Source organism: Chelonoidis abingdonii, chromosome 3 (genome assembly GCF_003597395.2).
Source record: "Chelonoidis abingdonii isolate Lonesome George chromosome 3, CheloAbing_2.0, whole genome shotgun sequence".
Taxonomy (NCBI): Eukaryota; Metazoa; Chordata; order Testudines; family Testudinidae; genus Chelonoidis; species Chelonoidis abingdonii.
This window is the reverse complement of record NC_133771.1, coordinates 140,268,336-140,286,183: the sequence shown is the minus strand read 5'-3', so window position 1 is coordinate 140,286,183 and position 17,848 is coordinate 140,268,336. Positions and strand designations below refer to the sequence as shown.

Genomic DNA, 17,848 nt, shown 5'->3' with positions numbered 1-17,848 from the left:
TTCCTTAAAGTTTTCCTGGTGAAGAGAGAGGTCACTGAACCAGGGTCCATAGAGGGAACAGTGTTGAGACTCAATTCTTGGGGTGGGAAAAGAGGGACATTTGGCATAGTGCGTTCTCATCTGTTTTCAGAATCCATATTCAGCTCAGGCCCATGCCCGTACATGACCAATTACCCTCACTTTGATTTTTGTACTGGTTCCCCTCCTGCTCCTCCAGTCAGGAACCAGTAGGCAGGATGCTACAGGAATTCAGACTGGGGTCAGAAAGGGTACCTGCATGGAGCTAGTAGCCGACATCATTTCCAAGATGCAAGCTGATAACAAACATAAAGAAGGCAGTTGATCTGTGGAAGGGAAAAAGGAGTTGTTTGTGGTTTTGGTGCCTGGCTGAGAAGGCATGTTATGGAAGGGTCGGGAGGAGGGGACACTCATTTTTTGAGAATGAATTGGAGAGGGAGGAGGAGAAGGAAGGCATTGAATGTCAGAACTATCTTCTGCTCTTAAAGTGTAAATCCTGAAGGATGTATAGATTCTGTGTTTGAAGTATTAATCTGTGGTTGGTATGCTGCCTTCTAAAATATATACTCTGCTAAAAAGAATTGTGAATTCTTTCCTTCCTTCCTTTAAAAAAAAAAAAAAAAAAAAAATCTGTTCAGCAGGCAAGTGACGTGGCAAATCTTCATTCTGGTGTAACAATATTAAAATTCTACCAGTTTCACAGTATTGTTTAGAATTACAAATCAAATTTCAGATTAACTAGTTAGTTGTCAGTGTACAACTGCTGTTTGCTTTTAGTGAGAGAGGTTTTTTGGCAAGGGTGCGGAGTTAATTCTATGCACCTCCATCATTCTGCTGTGTTCCTCAAGCCATAACAGCAATTTGCTAATAGTTGACAAGGAAATGAAACTAATAGTCTCTAGGTTCACTATCTAAGCCAAAGATGGCATGCGAGCCAATTTTTAGTGGCACGCTGGAGCCTGCCGGGACTCCAGCATGCAATTCAAATCCTGCCCAGCCCAGCCCGCTCTCCTCTGCTCTCCACTTCCCCCGCGGGGGCAGGGAGCAGAAGTGTAGCCGTGCGCACGGAGTGGGCAAATGGCCCCACTCTCCCTCGCCCGGCACGGCAAAGCTCGCAGGTCTGCGCTCGCGCCGGGCCAAGCGGCAGCAGCTGCCCGCCCTCCCTTACTCTAAACTCTCCCCTGGAGCCCGTTGTCTTGTGTGCAGCGTCTGGGGGCTGGGCTGGTCACTCTACGGGGCAAGCATTTGGCTCCACGGGGAAGCAGACACGCTCCTTGCTCAACTGGAGCCCTAGCTCCGCCGCACCGTGCTCTGAGGCTGAGTGTGCTGTCCTGCAGGGGCGCGTCTGGCTCTGCGTGAGCCTCAAAGGTAAAAGGGCCCAGGGCTGGGGGGGGGTTAGGGGACAGGGAGGGGTGGATTGGATGGAGGGGAGGGATGGTGGGGGGTTTGGATGGGGCATGTTGGTGACCGGGTTTGTGGGGGCATGGGGTGAGTAGGGGTCAGGGAAGTCACAGGGACTGGGAGCAAGGAGGGATCCTGGGGGGGGGGGGGTCTCTGAGGGGGCCAGTCAGGGAGCAGAGGGAGGTTTGGATGGGGCATAGGGTCCGGGGTTGTGAGGGGCAGGGGGTGAATAGGGTGCAGTGCAGTCAGGGACTGGAGAAAGGAGGGTCCGGGGGGGCAGTTGGGGGGGGGTCTCTGAAGGGGTGGTTGTATGAGTTGCGGAGTTCTGGGATCCCTGTCAGGAGTAGCAGGGGTGTGGAGAGGTGTTGGGAGCAGGGCAATGGGAGGAGTGGGGGGTTGATGGGTCGGAGTTCTAGGGTCCTGTCAGGGTAGGGAGTGTTGGATAGGCATGGGAGTCCTGGGGTCTGGCTGGGGACAGGGTGTGGATAAGGGTCAGGGCAGTCAGGGGACAGGTAGAGGTAGGTCCAGTCTGTGACAAGGAACAGGGAGGCTTAGATAGGGGTGGGGTCCAGGAGTGGGTAGTCAGGGGACAAGAGAGCACGAGTTTGAGAGTTTTTGTAGGGGGCAGTCACTCAGCACTCTCCCTGAGCCGACCCCGATCCCCCATACACATCACGCCCTCTGCCTGAGCCCTGCATCCGCCTAGGCCCCTGGCCTGAGCCCTGTACCTTCCTCATACATACCAGCCTGCTTGACTCCTTCATCTCCCCACCCGCAACCCTAGCCCTGATTCTGGCACCCACCCATAACCAGCGCCCCCTCTGCCTGACACTACACCCCTCACATACCCAGCTCCCACCCTCTCCCCAGCTCTCTAGGTCCTGGTTGCCACCTTGCACAGCCCGCTGCTGGTTCTGGCTCTGGCTGACGGACCCTTGCCAGCCGGGGTCCCGGCTGCAGGCCTGCTCAGCCCACTGCCGGCCTAGTGAACAGAACCCCAGACGCAGCAGCGGGCTGAGCGGGCCGGCAGCGTAAGATCAACATTTTAATTTCATTTTAAATGAAGCTTCTTAAACATTTTGAAAACTCTGTTTATTTTACAATACAACACTAGTTTAGTTATATAATATATAGACTTATAGAGAGAGACCTTCTAAAAAATGTTAAAATGTATTATCGGCAGGCGAAATCTTTAAATTAGAGTGAATAAATGAAGACTCAGCACATCATGTCTGAAAGGTTGCCGACCCCTGATCTAAGCTAAGTGAAATGCAAACAATAAATAGTATAAATGGTTAAATGCATTATAAATATATTCTTAAAGCTTCTGTAGTAATTTAAGAGGCTAATGTGTTTAACTTTCCAGGATTTTTAATATTAAAAGATACACTGTCAAGATATAAAATTAATCAAATTTACTGTACTTTGAATATTCCAGATGGAAATTCTGATAGGTTTTTCAAGAACTTTGCAATATTTAAACTTTTGCTTTTTTATTTATATTTTAGGAAATGTGAGATCAGTTTAGATTACACTCTGCCAAGAAAAACAACTTTATCTGACAGCAATAAAACATTTTGTATGGTTGGTCATTGCACATCATCCCAAGAAGAACAACTACAATTGGCTGGGAAATGGGATCTGGGAAATCTGCTTCTCTTTAATGGTATTTATCTATTTAAAGGCAAAAATATATACATATAACTTTTTCCACGTAACTTACATGTTTTGAATGGAAAGATAGTGTGAGCTAAATATGAGCTAAACAGAAACTTTTTAACATGCAAACTTACTACAACAAAAAATAAAAGTTCCACTAAATACTAAAGAGATCCCTGAATTGAGTGCTGCTTACATATGAATTATTGTAAACAGTGTGAAGATAGATAATTAGATTTTTATTTTTCTGTTTAGGTGCAAAGATTGGTCCAGAGGAAGCATTCTACCTATACGCCTGTGGGCCAGACTTTACCTCTGTAATGCCTTGTAAATATAGCAAAACAATGACCGACTACTCCAAATACATAACTAAAGACATTTTACAGTGTGAACAAATTAAGGAACTCTTCATGAAAAAGAAAGAAGTGGACGTTGGAGCTTTAATTGTAAGTTTCTAATCCAAATTAAAGCCTGGGTTCTTAAACTCTTAGCAGTGCATTTAGAAATTGGGGCCTTAACTTGCATTGGCACAGAAATCCTGGTCTGTTCTAGAGATTTTATTTGTAGTTCTGTTTGTTTTGCATTCTTTCATTTGAGGTCCTCTGCTCTCCAAGAACAGGAGTTTCCCTGAGGCCTGATTGACTTCAGTGAGAACTCCGTGGAAAGAATTCCTATTGATTTCAATGGGTGTTGAGTTGGGCACCTTGCTAGCAAGTAGCGAATGACTTTTGCCTCCTCCATTATTCATCAAGATTATTTTGTCTTCACTTGCTGTTCTGTTACTTGTTAATTGAGTCTTCCTGAACATGAAGCTTACAGCTAAAGGCGTGCACAATGGGAGGACAAGCAGGGACATGGGCCTTCAAAAATCTCCATGTGCCTGCTGCTGCCTGCCAGCTGAACTCCTCCTCTGCTCTATGGCTACTGCTTCTCCTTCCCTGCTGCTGGAGTCCCATTTGTTGCCTCTGCCTCTGCCTCCACCCCTGACTCACCTCAGTGCTTAATCTGCAAAGCAGGCAGCAGGTCTTGGACTCCAGCAGCAGGGAAGGAGAAATAGCAACAGGGGTGGGAGGAGGAGGAGCACAGCTGGCAGCCAGCAGTCCTGCTGCTTCTTCCCTTCCTCGGGCAGCAGGGACACAGAGCATTGCTGCCTACCCACTGCTGGGTGTTCCCCACCTCTGTCCTAAGAAATCTGCTTCAGTGCTGAGCATGGGTGAGGGGTGTTCACACACACCTTTCTGTTTTAGCATGCCCCTCAAAAAGCAGTGAAATTTAAATTCCTGCATGTACCTCTGCTTCAGGTATTAGAGAGACTTATGAATGGGGTGGATGGAAGAGGAGATGGAAGAGTGATGTAGGTGGAATGCCTAATGAACCAGAGTGACATAACTTTTATTTTGCTTCACAATAAAGGAAGACCTAAAAATTTAAATGTTCAGAGAAATATAGTTGTCCATGAATGAGTTGATGTTTAAGACTACAAAAAAAAAATTATCTGCAAATTTTTCAAACGAAAGCATAGCCTGTTTTTCCTAAAAGTATGACATTAACCCCATGCAAGCTTCTTCTGTACTATTTAGCCCTGTCTGGAGTTGAGGGGTGAATTATTTATTTTATGATAGAAGTGAATTTCACTCTAATATCATTACCTTTTCACCTCCTTTACTGAGGCTTTTGAAGTAGTCTTCTGTGTATTAGGCATCATCGTTAAGAATGTTGGTATGTGAGCAGATTAGAAGACCCGAGAGCAAAGAGTTGAAGGTGAAAATTATGTTATAGCAATCCTTTTTTACTTAATAAAGACTACAGCGGCTCCTTTTATGAGGCATTGCTAAAACTTTTTTTTTTTTTTTTTTTTTTTTTTAAGAAAGTACTTTAAAAGTTTTGGGGGGAAAGGTGGAAGGGAAATCTCAGATAGTGACTGCTTTCAGAAATCTACCTTTCAACTATCTTGACTAAAGCCTGGGAACCACATTGTGTCTCAGCCTCTCAAATGTGTATTTAGAAAGATAATTTGAGAGAGGAGTAGAAACAAGTTTATTGAAGCTACTGCTTGTATTTCCTAGGCCATAAGCTTATTCTGTATTCTTTAAGGCAAAGTAAGAACTGATTAGAAACTGGAACTTCCTTAAATGTATGTTTCAGGAAAGTCTCGCTGTTGTCTATACCACTTGCTGCCCTGCTCAGTACACCATCTATGAACCTGTTATTAGGCTGAAAGGTCAAGTGAAAACTGTGCCCTCACAGAGACCTTTCAGTTCAAAAGAAGTTCAGAGTAATTTCTTGGATCCTCATCACCTGAAAATGCTTCAGCCAGTTGAATATAAAACTCTTCAGGGCATACTGCATGAGATTGGAGGAACGGGTGCATTTGTCTTTCTCTTTGCTAGGGTAAGAGTGATAAAGTTGTTAAATACTTTTTTTTTTTTTTTTTTTCCTCCCTCAGTCTAGCACATGTATTGTGGTTTAAGACTCAGCTCTCTTGTTAGAATTTTGAAATGTAGTATTCTCACTTACTTTTTAAAAATTATGCCTTTGACATTATGGAAAATATAGCTTGTAACATAACCAACCAATGCAATGTGGTTACTGTGCATCTTAAAAGAAACTAGAAGCTGTTATAACAGCCCGTGATTATATCCTGCAAGTTTCTGTGCAAATTAAACTAAAAAATATTGTAAATATAATATATGTTCATGTACATTGCATCTGACTTTATGGTGGTATTAGCCTCTTAAATATCAAGATATGGCTTGCGTTAAAAATATTTTGGAGTTTATATAATGAAACATTAATTTTTGTTTAATCTTTTTATTAATCTGTGCCATTGTTTCTTCAAAAGCTACTCTTATTCGCATATAAATATTTGAATTAATGTGTTAGCTACAAACTGCTGTTCCAAAAAAAATTTATTTTGAAATACAATGGACCTCTTATTAGGAGTTCTGGTTTTTTTTAGCACAAAGACTTTGTGTGGTTATAGTGCATGTAATAAAAGTATGGGACCAAATTCACCTCTTTTATACATTGTGCACATCTGACAAATTGGTGCAAATTAGATCAATAATATCTGAATGTCTTTAAACCCAAAAGGATGCTATCCTGGGCAGGGGAAGGGGCACAAGCAATTCATAGGGCTTGCTTACTTTTGGAGTAAACTCTAGATTAAAAATAGCTTAACAGAAAGGTCTGACTTTCTGAATGATTACTCAGAATGATTATCTCAAAAAAAAATTTTAAATGAAACAAATCAAGGCAGCCACTAGGGTAAAAGTGGAGTCCTTGTACTTGGAATAACTGGTTTCCCAAAGTTTATTAATGTGATTTCCAAGACTCATTTGCACAGTCCATCAAATTATCTTATTGACAACAGTCATATAGGGGAATCAGTTTGTATGGAAATGAGGCTCTCTGGTGTTCAGGCAAAATCTGTAATGGAAATTATTCCTATTAATTTTTACTGTGTTACTTAAGTTTTACATAACTACACATTCTACCATACACAACGTTCACATCAATGAAGCATGATTTTTAGAGCTGTCAAAAGCACAGGTGTTGTAAATGCAGCATTGTTACATGTACGTAACAGAGTAGGATATGAATGTGTACAAAGTCAGCTGAACTTTCCTTCTTGCACACCTCTGACTTAATTCAAATGTTATGAATTGTCTCTCATAGGGTTCAGGACTGCGTTCCCATTGTTAACTACTTCCATATTTGTATTATTTGTTTACCAGCTTTATCCAGCAGCCCAGCTGCCACTACCTCTGTGCTATGTGTAATAGAGTTTTAACATTGGAGCAGACTGCAATAGTTATAGGCAGTCTGCCATGTTCTAGATCTCCAGGAGCCATAAATGAAGCTGATTTTATAGCATTTAGGAAGCATCTCCTCCTCTTTATGTAAAATACTCAACCTCATTGAGCAGGTGCTGCACATGTGATTTTCCCAGAATGATAGGGAGCTGTTTACACTTTTCTGCTTTAGTGTTATTTTTTGGAGTGTCTTTTTTTCACTTCAACAAGGATGATCTTTTTCATGGGTCTCAGACTTGTTGGCAGATGTTCATTAACTCCATTGGGGATCCTGTGTTTTTAGGTAGAATAATGGAGTAGTATTTCTTTATAGATATGAGAGCCTAATTGAGCCTTAAGACAAATTGTAGCCTGGAGTGAAGTAGTATTTTTTTACAGAATATCTATAAATCTGCTCATTACACTAGCGCTATCAAATATGTTTACCTCTTGAATTATTAAAACTGGCTTATTTTTAGGTTATAGATATCACCAACTGTGAAGAGACTCAAGCTTTAGCACTACAAGTTATACTCTCATTAACAAAATACAATCAACAGAGAATACAAGAGATGGAAAACTGTAATGGATATTCCATGATTCATCAGGTGTTGATTAAACCCAAGTGTATTGTTGGATTTCACATTTTGAAGGTATAATGTTAAAAATGTCTGTATAGTTAAATTTGGACTATATGGTTGTTTAGAAGATCCTCTATGCTCTTACTCCTAGATTTGAATGCAGATTTTTGGTTTGGAGCCCGTCCAATATAGGAACAATTGCCCTCAATCCGGAAACTGAGAAGATGGGTGAAATGAGGAGAGAATGTTACAGAAACCACTTGGGGTTTGAGGGGAAAGAAACAACTGCAAATACAGTTTTCTATAATTATCCCCCACTTGGCAAAGTTATTTTAAGATGACAAGCTAAACCAGAAGATCAATTTTAGAAACCTACAGGTGAAACCTTAAATCAGAAGTGGAAGTTAAAAATATTTTAGAGTGACTGAATTGACACTGTTCACTTTACCATATCACAGAAGATAGGGTAGGATGTTTTGGGAAGAGAGGAGGAAGAGTTTGGATAAATCTTGAAAGCAAAAATTGTTATCTAGGTAATCTCTTACATGCAGTTTTCATAAACAGTAATCCTGGTAGCATTTCTTCTGGAACACCTGCTCTATGATGGAAATGTTTTTGATCTACTTTGTAGGCACAAGAATTCCTAATAAGGGTATTTGATGGATGTAAGGCATATGAACCTTACTTAAAAATTATATTATACCTGGGAGGAAAACTGCAGGATTCTCTGGGAAACACAGGAATAGGTGTCCTTTGGAGGAGACCATCCCAATGACTGCCTTTGAATCTTTCAGAGCTTCATTTTTGCTTGAGAATGTTTGCTTATTTGAAATGGGCATATGATATATGTGTGCATTGCCCTATTGAGAAAGTGGACTACAATGTTTTTTTTGAAGTTCGTCTATAGCTAAGTCTTTGAAAAGTGATTAGTCTTTGGACGGCTAACCTGAGACACCTAAGAGAGGCCTGATTTTCAGAAAGTGCTGTACACCAATCTTCTGAGGATCAGGCCCCTCCTAAGGGGTGTCAAATTGGGCACCTAAACTCACTAATCACTTCTGGAAAGTAGGCCTGCTAATCCATAAAAAGCTCTCTGGGCTTTCTGATTTCTCTTAAAGGCATTTTAGTAAACAAAGATGTGGGGTTTCTTTTAAATATCACAGAATCCCAGAAATGTAGGACTTTTGGGAGGTCTAGTTCACCGCTAATCCAGTGCTGATGCAGGATTAAGTATACCTATAAGAACAGCTATTCTGGGTCAGACCAATGGTGGTTCTAGCCCGGTGCCCTGTCTTCTGACAATGGCCAATGCCAGGTGCCCCAGAGGGAATGAATAGAACAGGTAATCATCAAGTGATCCATCCTGTCACCCACTCCCAGATTCTGGCAAATAGAGGATAGGGAAACCATCCCTGCCCTTCTGGGCTAATACCTATTGATGGACCTATTCTCCATGAATTTATCTAGTTGTTTTTTGAACACTGTTATAGTGTTGGCCTTTACAACATCTTCTGGCAAAGAGTTCCACAAGTTGACTTTGCGCTGTGTGAAGAAATTCTTCCTTTGATTTGTTTTTAAACCTGCTGCCTATTATGTTGCATCATAATTCTAGAAAGGATGCAGATTTAATTACTAGCTTAGCTTTGATCTCGCTGCCACCATCCAAAAATTCCAGGGTTTTGGCCCCCTCTGGTCTCCCCAAAACCTTCCCTGGAGAGACCCCAAGACTCAGAGGCTCTGAGTCTCACAACAAAGGGAAATAACCCACTTCCCTTCCCCCTCTCTCTCCCACCCAGACTTTCCTCTCTGGCTAACCTGAGAGTACTGATGCAATCTCTTTACATCACAATACCAAGAAGCATGTCTCCTCTATTCGACAAAGAGACAAACCCCAAATACAAGGAAACAGAAATGATTCTATCTCTTCCCCCCCACCAATTCCCTGGTGCGGCAGAGCTTACCCTCTGTAGATTTAACACAAAGAGAATTCCCTCCCCTTCTTCCTTAGCCTACCCAGAGAGAAAACTCAAACAAGTCTTAAAAAGAAAGCTTTTATATAATAAAAAAGACATCAAAATTCTTCTGTATCAAGATGACAATACAGGGCTATTGCTTATAAGAAAATATGAATAAACAGTCTGATTCAAAAAGATATCCAATTTGAAACATTCCAGCAAGCTACACACATGTAAAATACAACCAAAACAACATAAAAGCCTATATTGTTTTTCTACCTGTACTTACAATTTGGAAACAGAAGATTAGAAGATAGAAAGAACCTTCTCATAGCTGAGAGACAGACAAAAGACTCAGACCCCCCAAAATTCCCTCCCTTACTTTGAAAAAATCCGGTTTCCTGATTGGTCCTCTGGTCAGGTGTTTGGTTCCCTTTGTTAACCCTTTACAGGTGAAAGAAACATTAACCCTTAGCTATCTATTTATGACAGATGCAGATAAGGATGGGCTGGAAACAACTCTTCTTAAAATATGGATGGCTGTAATTGTGGTCTTCAGTACTCCAATCAAAGCCTCAGGTCCTTTTTGTTTTTCTGTTTTAAGACACTTCTTGAAGGCTGCTTCAGCGATGAGATTCTTAATATAAATGAGAGCAGACAATTCATGCTTGATGCAGATTCCACTGCAGTAATACAAGATATTAAATTGTTAGAAGAGTTGCTGCTTGATTGGAAGATATGGTCTAAAGCACAGGTATCTACCATCTTTATACAAATCAATAAAATGGATTCTTGTCTTAAGAAAAGTACAGTACATTCTTTTTGTCATCATCCTTACTTAGTCTGAAATGGTTTTTTACATACTAGTTTGGGGATTTGAATAGCTACCAAAATAGACTGTACCCAGAATAAAACTAAATGTAGCACAGATCTTCATGACTGCATTCAGTGTTATAGCAAGGGTATAATTGCAACTCCTTCAGTTTTGTTATACATTTTAGGAGAAGGTGGGTGAGGTTATATCTTTTTATTGGACCACCTTCTGTTGGCAAGAGAGACTAGCTTTCAAGCTTACATAGAGCTCTTCAGGTGACCTCAAAGAGAGAACCTCACCCACCCTGTCTCTCCAATACTCTGGGACTAATACGGCTACAACACTGCATACAATTTATAATTTTTCGATTGTTTTTGATTAACTTTGCAAAACTTGGTATAGACATTAAAAGAATTTTAAGGATTTAAAAACTAAACTATGCCCCTTAACATGCTGCTTCTAGGTCAGAGTTTGGAACTAATTTTTAATTTTCCTCTTCCTTTTTTGCATGCAAATACTAGTAAAAAGCATCTTGATTCAGTTATAACACTTCATATTACCTTCTTAATCTGTCAAAACTAGGATAGCATAGCCTATAAAACAGAGAGGAGGAGATAGAACTGTTGTTATATTTGGTCCTGCTTGTTTTATACTATTTGTGGGGGTTTTTTTGTTTGTTTTGTTTGTTTTCCAGCAAGGTGTTTGGGAAACTCTTTTAGCAGCTCTGGAAATCCTTATCAGAGCTAACCATCACCAACAGATGTTTAACATCAAACAACTGTTAAAAGCTCAAGTGGTGCATCACTTCTTGCTAACGTGTCAGGTTCTGCAGGTACTTTTAATCTTGTCTATTATTTTGTGCTTGGTAAATAATTTCATTTAAACTAGAAACAAAGTGCACCTCATTCTTCAGTGTTTTTAGTTTTACTTTTCCAAGTGTCCCCATAAAGATTAGTTCTTCCTTCTTCCTACCTTCTAGCAGGCATTACAAAGTAGTGATATTTTCACCAGAACACATCAGTTGTAGAGGTCATCGGAGGGTGATGCAAGATCTTCTAGTACACCCAATGGCTGAGTGTAGTACCACTATACCTGCCAACCTCAGGAGCAAGGGATGTTGATTCATTCCTATACCCATTGCCACTGGAATGCTAAGATGGTCCTTTTATGTCTGGCTTTCGAACTTCTTTTTCTGGGAACCCAGTTGAAGAAAATTGATGTCTGTGACCCAGCGGAGCTGGGGAGGAGATGTTTGGGGTGTGGGAGGGGCTCTGGGCTGGCGCAGAGGGTTGGGGTGAGGGCTGCATGTTGGGGCTGGGAATGAGAGGTTCAGGGTGTGGGAGGGGGCTCTGAGCTGGAGCAGAGGGCTTGAGTGCAGGAGGGGGTCAGAGCTCTGGGCTGGGGCCAGGGATGAGGGGTTTGGGGTGCAGGAAGAATTCCAGGTTTTGGGGGGTGGGCTCAGGGCTGGCGCAGGGGATTGGGAGCACAGGGTTGGGGCGCAGACTTGCTTCCGATGGCTCCCAGTCAGTGGCACAGTTGGTGTACAGAGGCAGGCTTCCCGCCTGTCCTGGCATCATGGACCATGCTGCACCGTTTAAGCGGCCAGCCACAGGTCTTGCTCCTAGGTGAAGGAGCATGATTCTTGTCTGCAGGCACTGGCCTCCACACACCCTTAGGGCAGGAGCAGCACGTGGAGCCCCCTGCCGCGCCCCCCCTCCCCCACCTAGGAGCTGGACCTGTTGCTGGCTGCTTCCAGGGTGCAGTGTTGGAAAAGGTAGCCACTAGCCTGCCTTAGCTGGGCAGCGCTGCCAACAGGACTTCTAACGTCCCAGTCAGCGGTGCTGACCAGAGCAAGGTGACTCAGTGCCTTACATGCTGTGTCCAGTGGTGGGTCACGATCCACGGTTTGAAAAACACTGTTCTATGTAACGTCAAATATGTATTAAAGCTTCCATACTGAACATCTGTCTAGCTTTACTCTCAAATCACTGTTAAGGAAAAGCACAGGTAGTGCTAGTGTTTTTTGTAATCAGCTGTTACAAGTTTTTGGAAACAGTTTCAACTTTATTTAACACATAACCATCTGTCACTTTTTTATATTATTTCCTAAGAAAATGCAATGATACAAATTATTATAGGCTATCCTTGAAGGGGTATGACTATAATATACCTCTTTATTATTGCTATGATACTAGGATTCTAATCCTATTTGAATAAAGAAATTTTGGATTTTTTAAATGGCTTGACTTGTTTTGATAATCTGAAGTCAAATACTGCCACAAACAGGAGTACCTTACTTTTAACTATAGTTGTATGTCTCTTAAGAGCATTAATTAGAGCATGACATGAAGCTAGATGACTTATTCCTTACAGTTGTTCTATTTTAATCTAATCCCATTTTTCCTTTAACCATACTCTTCTTACCTTCTCCAGAAACACCTAAACAGCACTTCTATGTGTCTGTCTGTTACTTCTGTTGCAGCTGTGCATAACCTAGTTTTTTTATAAGATCATGTTCCCTAGTTGAAGCCTATTATGTAAGGCACTGCTCAAACTCATCTTTTATATAAATTTTCAATATCTTTGAGGTAATTTTCTCTAACAGGGGAGGCAGTGATGTGAATCAAACTCTCAACATTTAAAACAACTGGGGAGAAAATGACATTTTTTCATCCCATCTGCGCCTTTTGTTTTACATCTGACTCTCATAGGCTGTGCTTCCCAGCACAGAACCATCTTAGTCTGTTTTGTATAGCACCGAACACATTGTGAGCACTTAACAATTTGATCTATCCAGTGCCCTATGCAATAATAGTCTCTCTTCTGTGTGTGCGTGTTATGACTCTAATAAATTATTGTAAGTGGATTTGCCTTTTAAACTTAACTCCTAGAAGAATTCAGGGAAAAAATAGCAATTGCTAATTTCAAGCTCTTCTGTGTTGTAATACAAGTAACATTCCTAAGCAATTGGTCCATAGCGCAGATTAGGGGCCAGATTTACAAAATTAAGTGCCTGAAGAAGAGGCAGTTAAAAGCCTACTAGGACTTACAAAAGTGTCTAAATAGTTTAGGCTCTTAACTCCCATTTTGAAGTCAAAGGCATCTAGTGGGATTTTTGTAAGTCTAACCTTAGGTCTCCTTATTCAGTTAAATAGTTATACAATTGTAGTTAATATTTGAAAATCTATTAATTTTTATTAGACCTATAGATGTCATTAACATTGCAACTTCAGATTATATGTAAGTGCTTCCATGGAAACAAACTTCCATTTTTTTAAAAAGTGTACTTGTGTAACTTGATTAGTATTACAATTGTGGTTTGGGCATGCTAATTGCATGTAATATTGAATGAACACAGTGACTTCTTCCAGGTTCGGTAAAGTATACTAAAACTTTTTCCCATATCTATTGTATGGAAGAGTATAGTGATGAAATAAATAGACAAACCGAGCATTCAGGTAATTTTACCTGTGCATTTCTCTTTCAGGAGCAAAAGGAAGGGCATCTTACAACCCTGCCTCGGGAGGTTTGTAGATCATTTGTGAAAATAATTGAAGAAGTGCTTGGATCTCCCCCAGACCTGGAATTACTGACACTGATCTTCAATTTCCTCTTAGCAGTTCACCCTCCCACTAATACATATGTTTGTCACAATCCCACCAACTTCTACTTTTCCCTGCACATAGGTAGATACAATATTTTGTTTAACCAGAAATAGACTATAAGATGAAATGCCAATCCATTGGGTTAAAAATAAAACTAAGCTAATTTTATAAATAGCAGTTCTGTGAATGCTTCTGCTGTACACTACCATGTAATTAATGTTTCTACAAAAGCTACTGAATTGAGTCTTACAATCAAAATTTCTTCTGATAGAATCAAAGTAGTTATAATGTATCTCAAAAGCTTCTTTAATTGGACCTCCATATTTTGCATGATACCTGGTTGGGTTATTAGTTATAAACCGTGAAAGACAATATATATTAATAGTTAGTGGTTATATTTTATACTCCATTTTCATCTTTGACAGCTATTAATAATTCTAAAAAGTAAACACCAGTGAGGTTGATAAACTATCTCAGGCTTACAGATGGGGAAACTAACTTGTAAATGACTTCCCCAAAGCCAAATAGTCTATCCCTTAAAGAATCTTCCAGTTCCTAGCCTCTGATGTACTTGGAAGACTAGGGTTCTCTGTGGATCACACATACTGAATGTGTGAATGCATTACAGTACCAGTTTACTGAAAATTACAGCTTATGAACAGTAGGTAATAAGAGAGCTTGGCCAGCTGTTTTCACATAACTAAAATCATGTTAAGTGACATCTCATAAATAGTTTGCAGGGAACAGTTTGAGTTCCATGCATTTTAGCTGATGATAGAAAATCGATGTTGTTCCTTTAAATTGACACGCACAGGGTTGTTTGCAACATGTTAACAGTACATCTCTTTTGAGAACTGCCTGTACAGATCCACCACATAGGAATGTATGCAAGCTTGTAACCCTCTAGGTGGAACTGTCCATTGGGAGCCACATGTACATCCTTTCACAGCATCAAATGTTCAGGTTCAAGGGTATGAAACATCCACAATCCCAAATGCATTCAGTATTCTTCAGTGGCCTCTTTGTTATTCTCATTACTCTTTGTCCTATTAGAGGCCATTTCTGTTCAATAACAACAAATTATAGTTTGAGTTAATTGTTGTTCCCTCAAGCCTATTCTGTCAGGGGTCAGTCATGGTTTTGATTTGAAGTAGATCTGCTTTAGGGACACTAATTTCTGACAGGATTTTCAGGCAACCACGTTAGTTTACCCTACAGGGTTCTTCATATTCAATCATCCTATTATTGAGTTTTTTTGAAAAGGCCTACTTGCACCTTCTCTTCAGTGTTCTATATAGAACATGGTGCTTTTACCTCTACCTGAAAGGTCTCTTAAAGTTCCACCTAAATTAACCTTATGCTATGTCTACATTTCAATCTGAAGGTGTACTTTCCAGCTCTGATTGAACTAGCACTCTAAAAATAAAAATACAACTGTGGCAGTGCAAGTGGTGGTAGGGTCTTGCTACCCTAGCATGTTCGTAGTTTCTTGGACAGGTACATACTTGGAGCAGCTAGCCCCTCTCAGTTCCTATGCTGCAACAGTTGCATTTCTGTTTTCAGTGTACAAGCTTTGTTTGAACTAGCATAAGATGCCTCTTCAAGCTGCAAATTTATACCTCTTGGTCAAAGATTGGACACATTCTCAGTTGACCAGTTCCCAAAATTAACTTATAAGGGGAGGCTAGGTTACACAGATCCAATGTGAAAATCTATCCGTGAATACCCTAAATCAGTGGCTTTCAAACTTTTTTCATTTGTGGACTCCTAAAAACTTTGGAGGTGTGGACCCTTTTTGAAATCTTAGACTTAGTCTGCAGACTTCCAGGGGTTCACAGATCACAGACTGAAAAACAGTGTTCTGTGCTAGCAACAATCTTTCGTGGATCCCTTAGACATAGTCTGCAGACCTCAGCTTGAAAACTACTACCCTAACTGCGACTCCAGTTTATGGAGACAATTCAAGGGGAAAATCCATCTAGTTTCAAAGTAACTTAGACAAGCTTGTTATGATATTGCACATATCGAAGTACCTGAGGTCTTTAGAGCACATTCTACGAGATCAAAAATGGCTTTCATAATGTGTGTCATTGTGAACATGCTAAAAATATTTCAAAGCTGCTATTTTGAGGTCTCCATAAATTCATGCAGCATTACTTGCTTGACTAGGCAACTAGATCTAAATGCCAACTTGGGAGAGCATTCGTGTCATCTCTAACTAGTTCTCCTCAGGCTTTTCTCCTTGGATAATTGTTACTGCTTGTTAGTCTCCCAGTATTGTGAATTTATACAGGCAATTCTCGGAGGAAAAGTGTTTCTTGTCACTAATTGTAGCTCCTTCAGAAGAACATTTGTATAGCTCAAAGCACCTTCCCTATCTTAGAGTTTTTTGTTTAAAGCATTCTTAAATGAATCAAATGAACTAATAAGCAGTTGGGGTGGATGGTCATGCCTCTATCCTCAGACGTCAGTGTTCAGTGCCTCAAGTGAGTTGTGCATGCATCCCCCCAAATACACTGATACTTCGAAAGGTTCCCTGAGTGGCACAATTCTTGATTGTGTAGATCCATGCAAACTGTCTTCTGTAATTAGTAAGTAACCCTTTTCCAGGTATGACTTGCTGTTTTGCTAGCAGTTCCGAAGTATGGGCATTAACTTCAGGCAGTTTGGTTTTATGTCTCCTTATAAATCAGTTTTACAGTATTTGTAGTTCTTAGGCATACTACATATTTACAATACTTTATTTTAAAGCAGCCAATGAAAACTATTATAAATTCGTGTGCAATGTTCTGTACATCATGCTAACTTGGATAATTTGGACAATTGCTTAACTGGTTCATTATTTCCAACAAGATTTGCAAATTAAGAGGATTCTATTGTACTTAAAACAAACCATATTAGAATTTTAATCCATTTTAAATAAGTCATTTTGAACTTCAATAATTTTTAATGAGATTGGTTGACAGTGATGTAAAATTCATATTTAGGGAAGACAGAGTGGACAACTAAGTAGCTGGAAGGGATCCAGTCTGAGGATCCCTCAGGGATGAGGCAGGAGAAAGGAAAGAGGGGATCCTTCAAATTGCAACTAACCACATGACAAGGTTCCTTTTGCTCGAGTATCCTTGAGCAATCAAGTATTCTTCTGAGCTATCAGTGGAAGACATCCAGTGATCTCCTGGCAGCGCTCGGTTAGAGAAAATGAACACAGAAGTATCTGAAAGTGGGTGAAGTTAGGAAATTTGTAATCCAGAACAGATCTTTAGTAGCAAATCGTTACTGTGGTGAACAAAATGAGTAAAGGCTTTTTAAAATCTTTTTCTGTAAAGAAGCATTTTTTATATCTATGTAGTGTAAAATACATTTTATAGTTCATTTCTAATTTAAAGTTGGCATTCCCAAGATTTTTGCCAATATTTTGTTAACATTGTAGGTATGTAGTTTTGAAAACAGTGAAACTTTTTGTGGTGTAAATATTAAATGCGTTGAGCTAGATTTTCAGACCGTACTCTACTGTTGTGGATGCATTTATTTTGCATGTCCAGTTTGGGTAATTAGCTCTCTACTTGAATGGTGTGTAGTTGTTGGCATTTGCACTCCAGCATGACTCCATGTATGTCTTTATTAGCACAGAATTAGAGCCCACTGCTGATAGTTTGAGGCTTGATTCGTCTGGTAAAGGAACTAATTTTTTTGTGGGGAGATGAGGATTAGAGAGGGGTGTCATTTATTTGATGTCACACAATTTTCAGCTAGATGGCTACTAGCAGTTAGCTTGGAAATGCTATTTTTAAACGTACAAGTTTGAGAACCATTCCAGAATATATTCACTGAGAGGAATATTCTAAAACTTCTCTTAGTGAGAAGTATGACACCACTGTACTGAACAAAAGTAGAATTCTTTCCTTCCACATATAAGAAACGCAGTGGAGAATGAAAGCGCTTGGCCCATTAAACCTTGCAGTGATATGTTGTGAATCTTAACTTTGACTTGTTTTCTGTGTTTTTTTTTTTTTTTTTT

At 40.3% G+C, this 17,848-nt stretch overlaps 1 protein-coding gene across 3 annotated transcripts in view; it reads left to right on the top strand.

Moving 5' to 3' along the window:
• The window catches only part of LYST (lysosomal trafficking regulator), a 206,175-nt gene that overhangs the window by 91,930 nt on the left and 96,397 nt on the right, over nucleotides 1-17,848 (top strand). For all 3 annotated transcript variants that reach the window (XM_075064170.1, XM_075064168.1, XM_075064169.1), the window contains 7 exons: nucleotides 2,928-3,085; nucleotides 3,334-3,524; nucleotides 5,224-5,469; nucleotides 7,352-7,525; nucleotides 10,013-10,162; nucleotides 10,917-11,054; nucleotides 13,710-13,908. In XM_075064170.1, coding sequence (XP_074920271.1) covers nucleotides 2,928-3,085; nucleotides 3,334-3,524; nucleotides 5,224-5,469; nucleotides 7,352-7,525; nucleotides 10,013-10,162; nucleotides 10,917-11,054; nucleotides 13,710-13,908 — 1,256 coding nt within the window. The remainder of the gene's footprint in view (nucleotides 1-2,927; nucleotides 3,086-3,333; nucleotides 3,525-5,223; nucleotides 5,470-7,351; nucleotides 7,526-10,012; nucleotides 10,163-10,916; nucleotides 11,055-13,709; nucleotides 13,909-17,848) is intronic.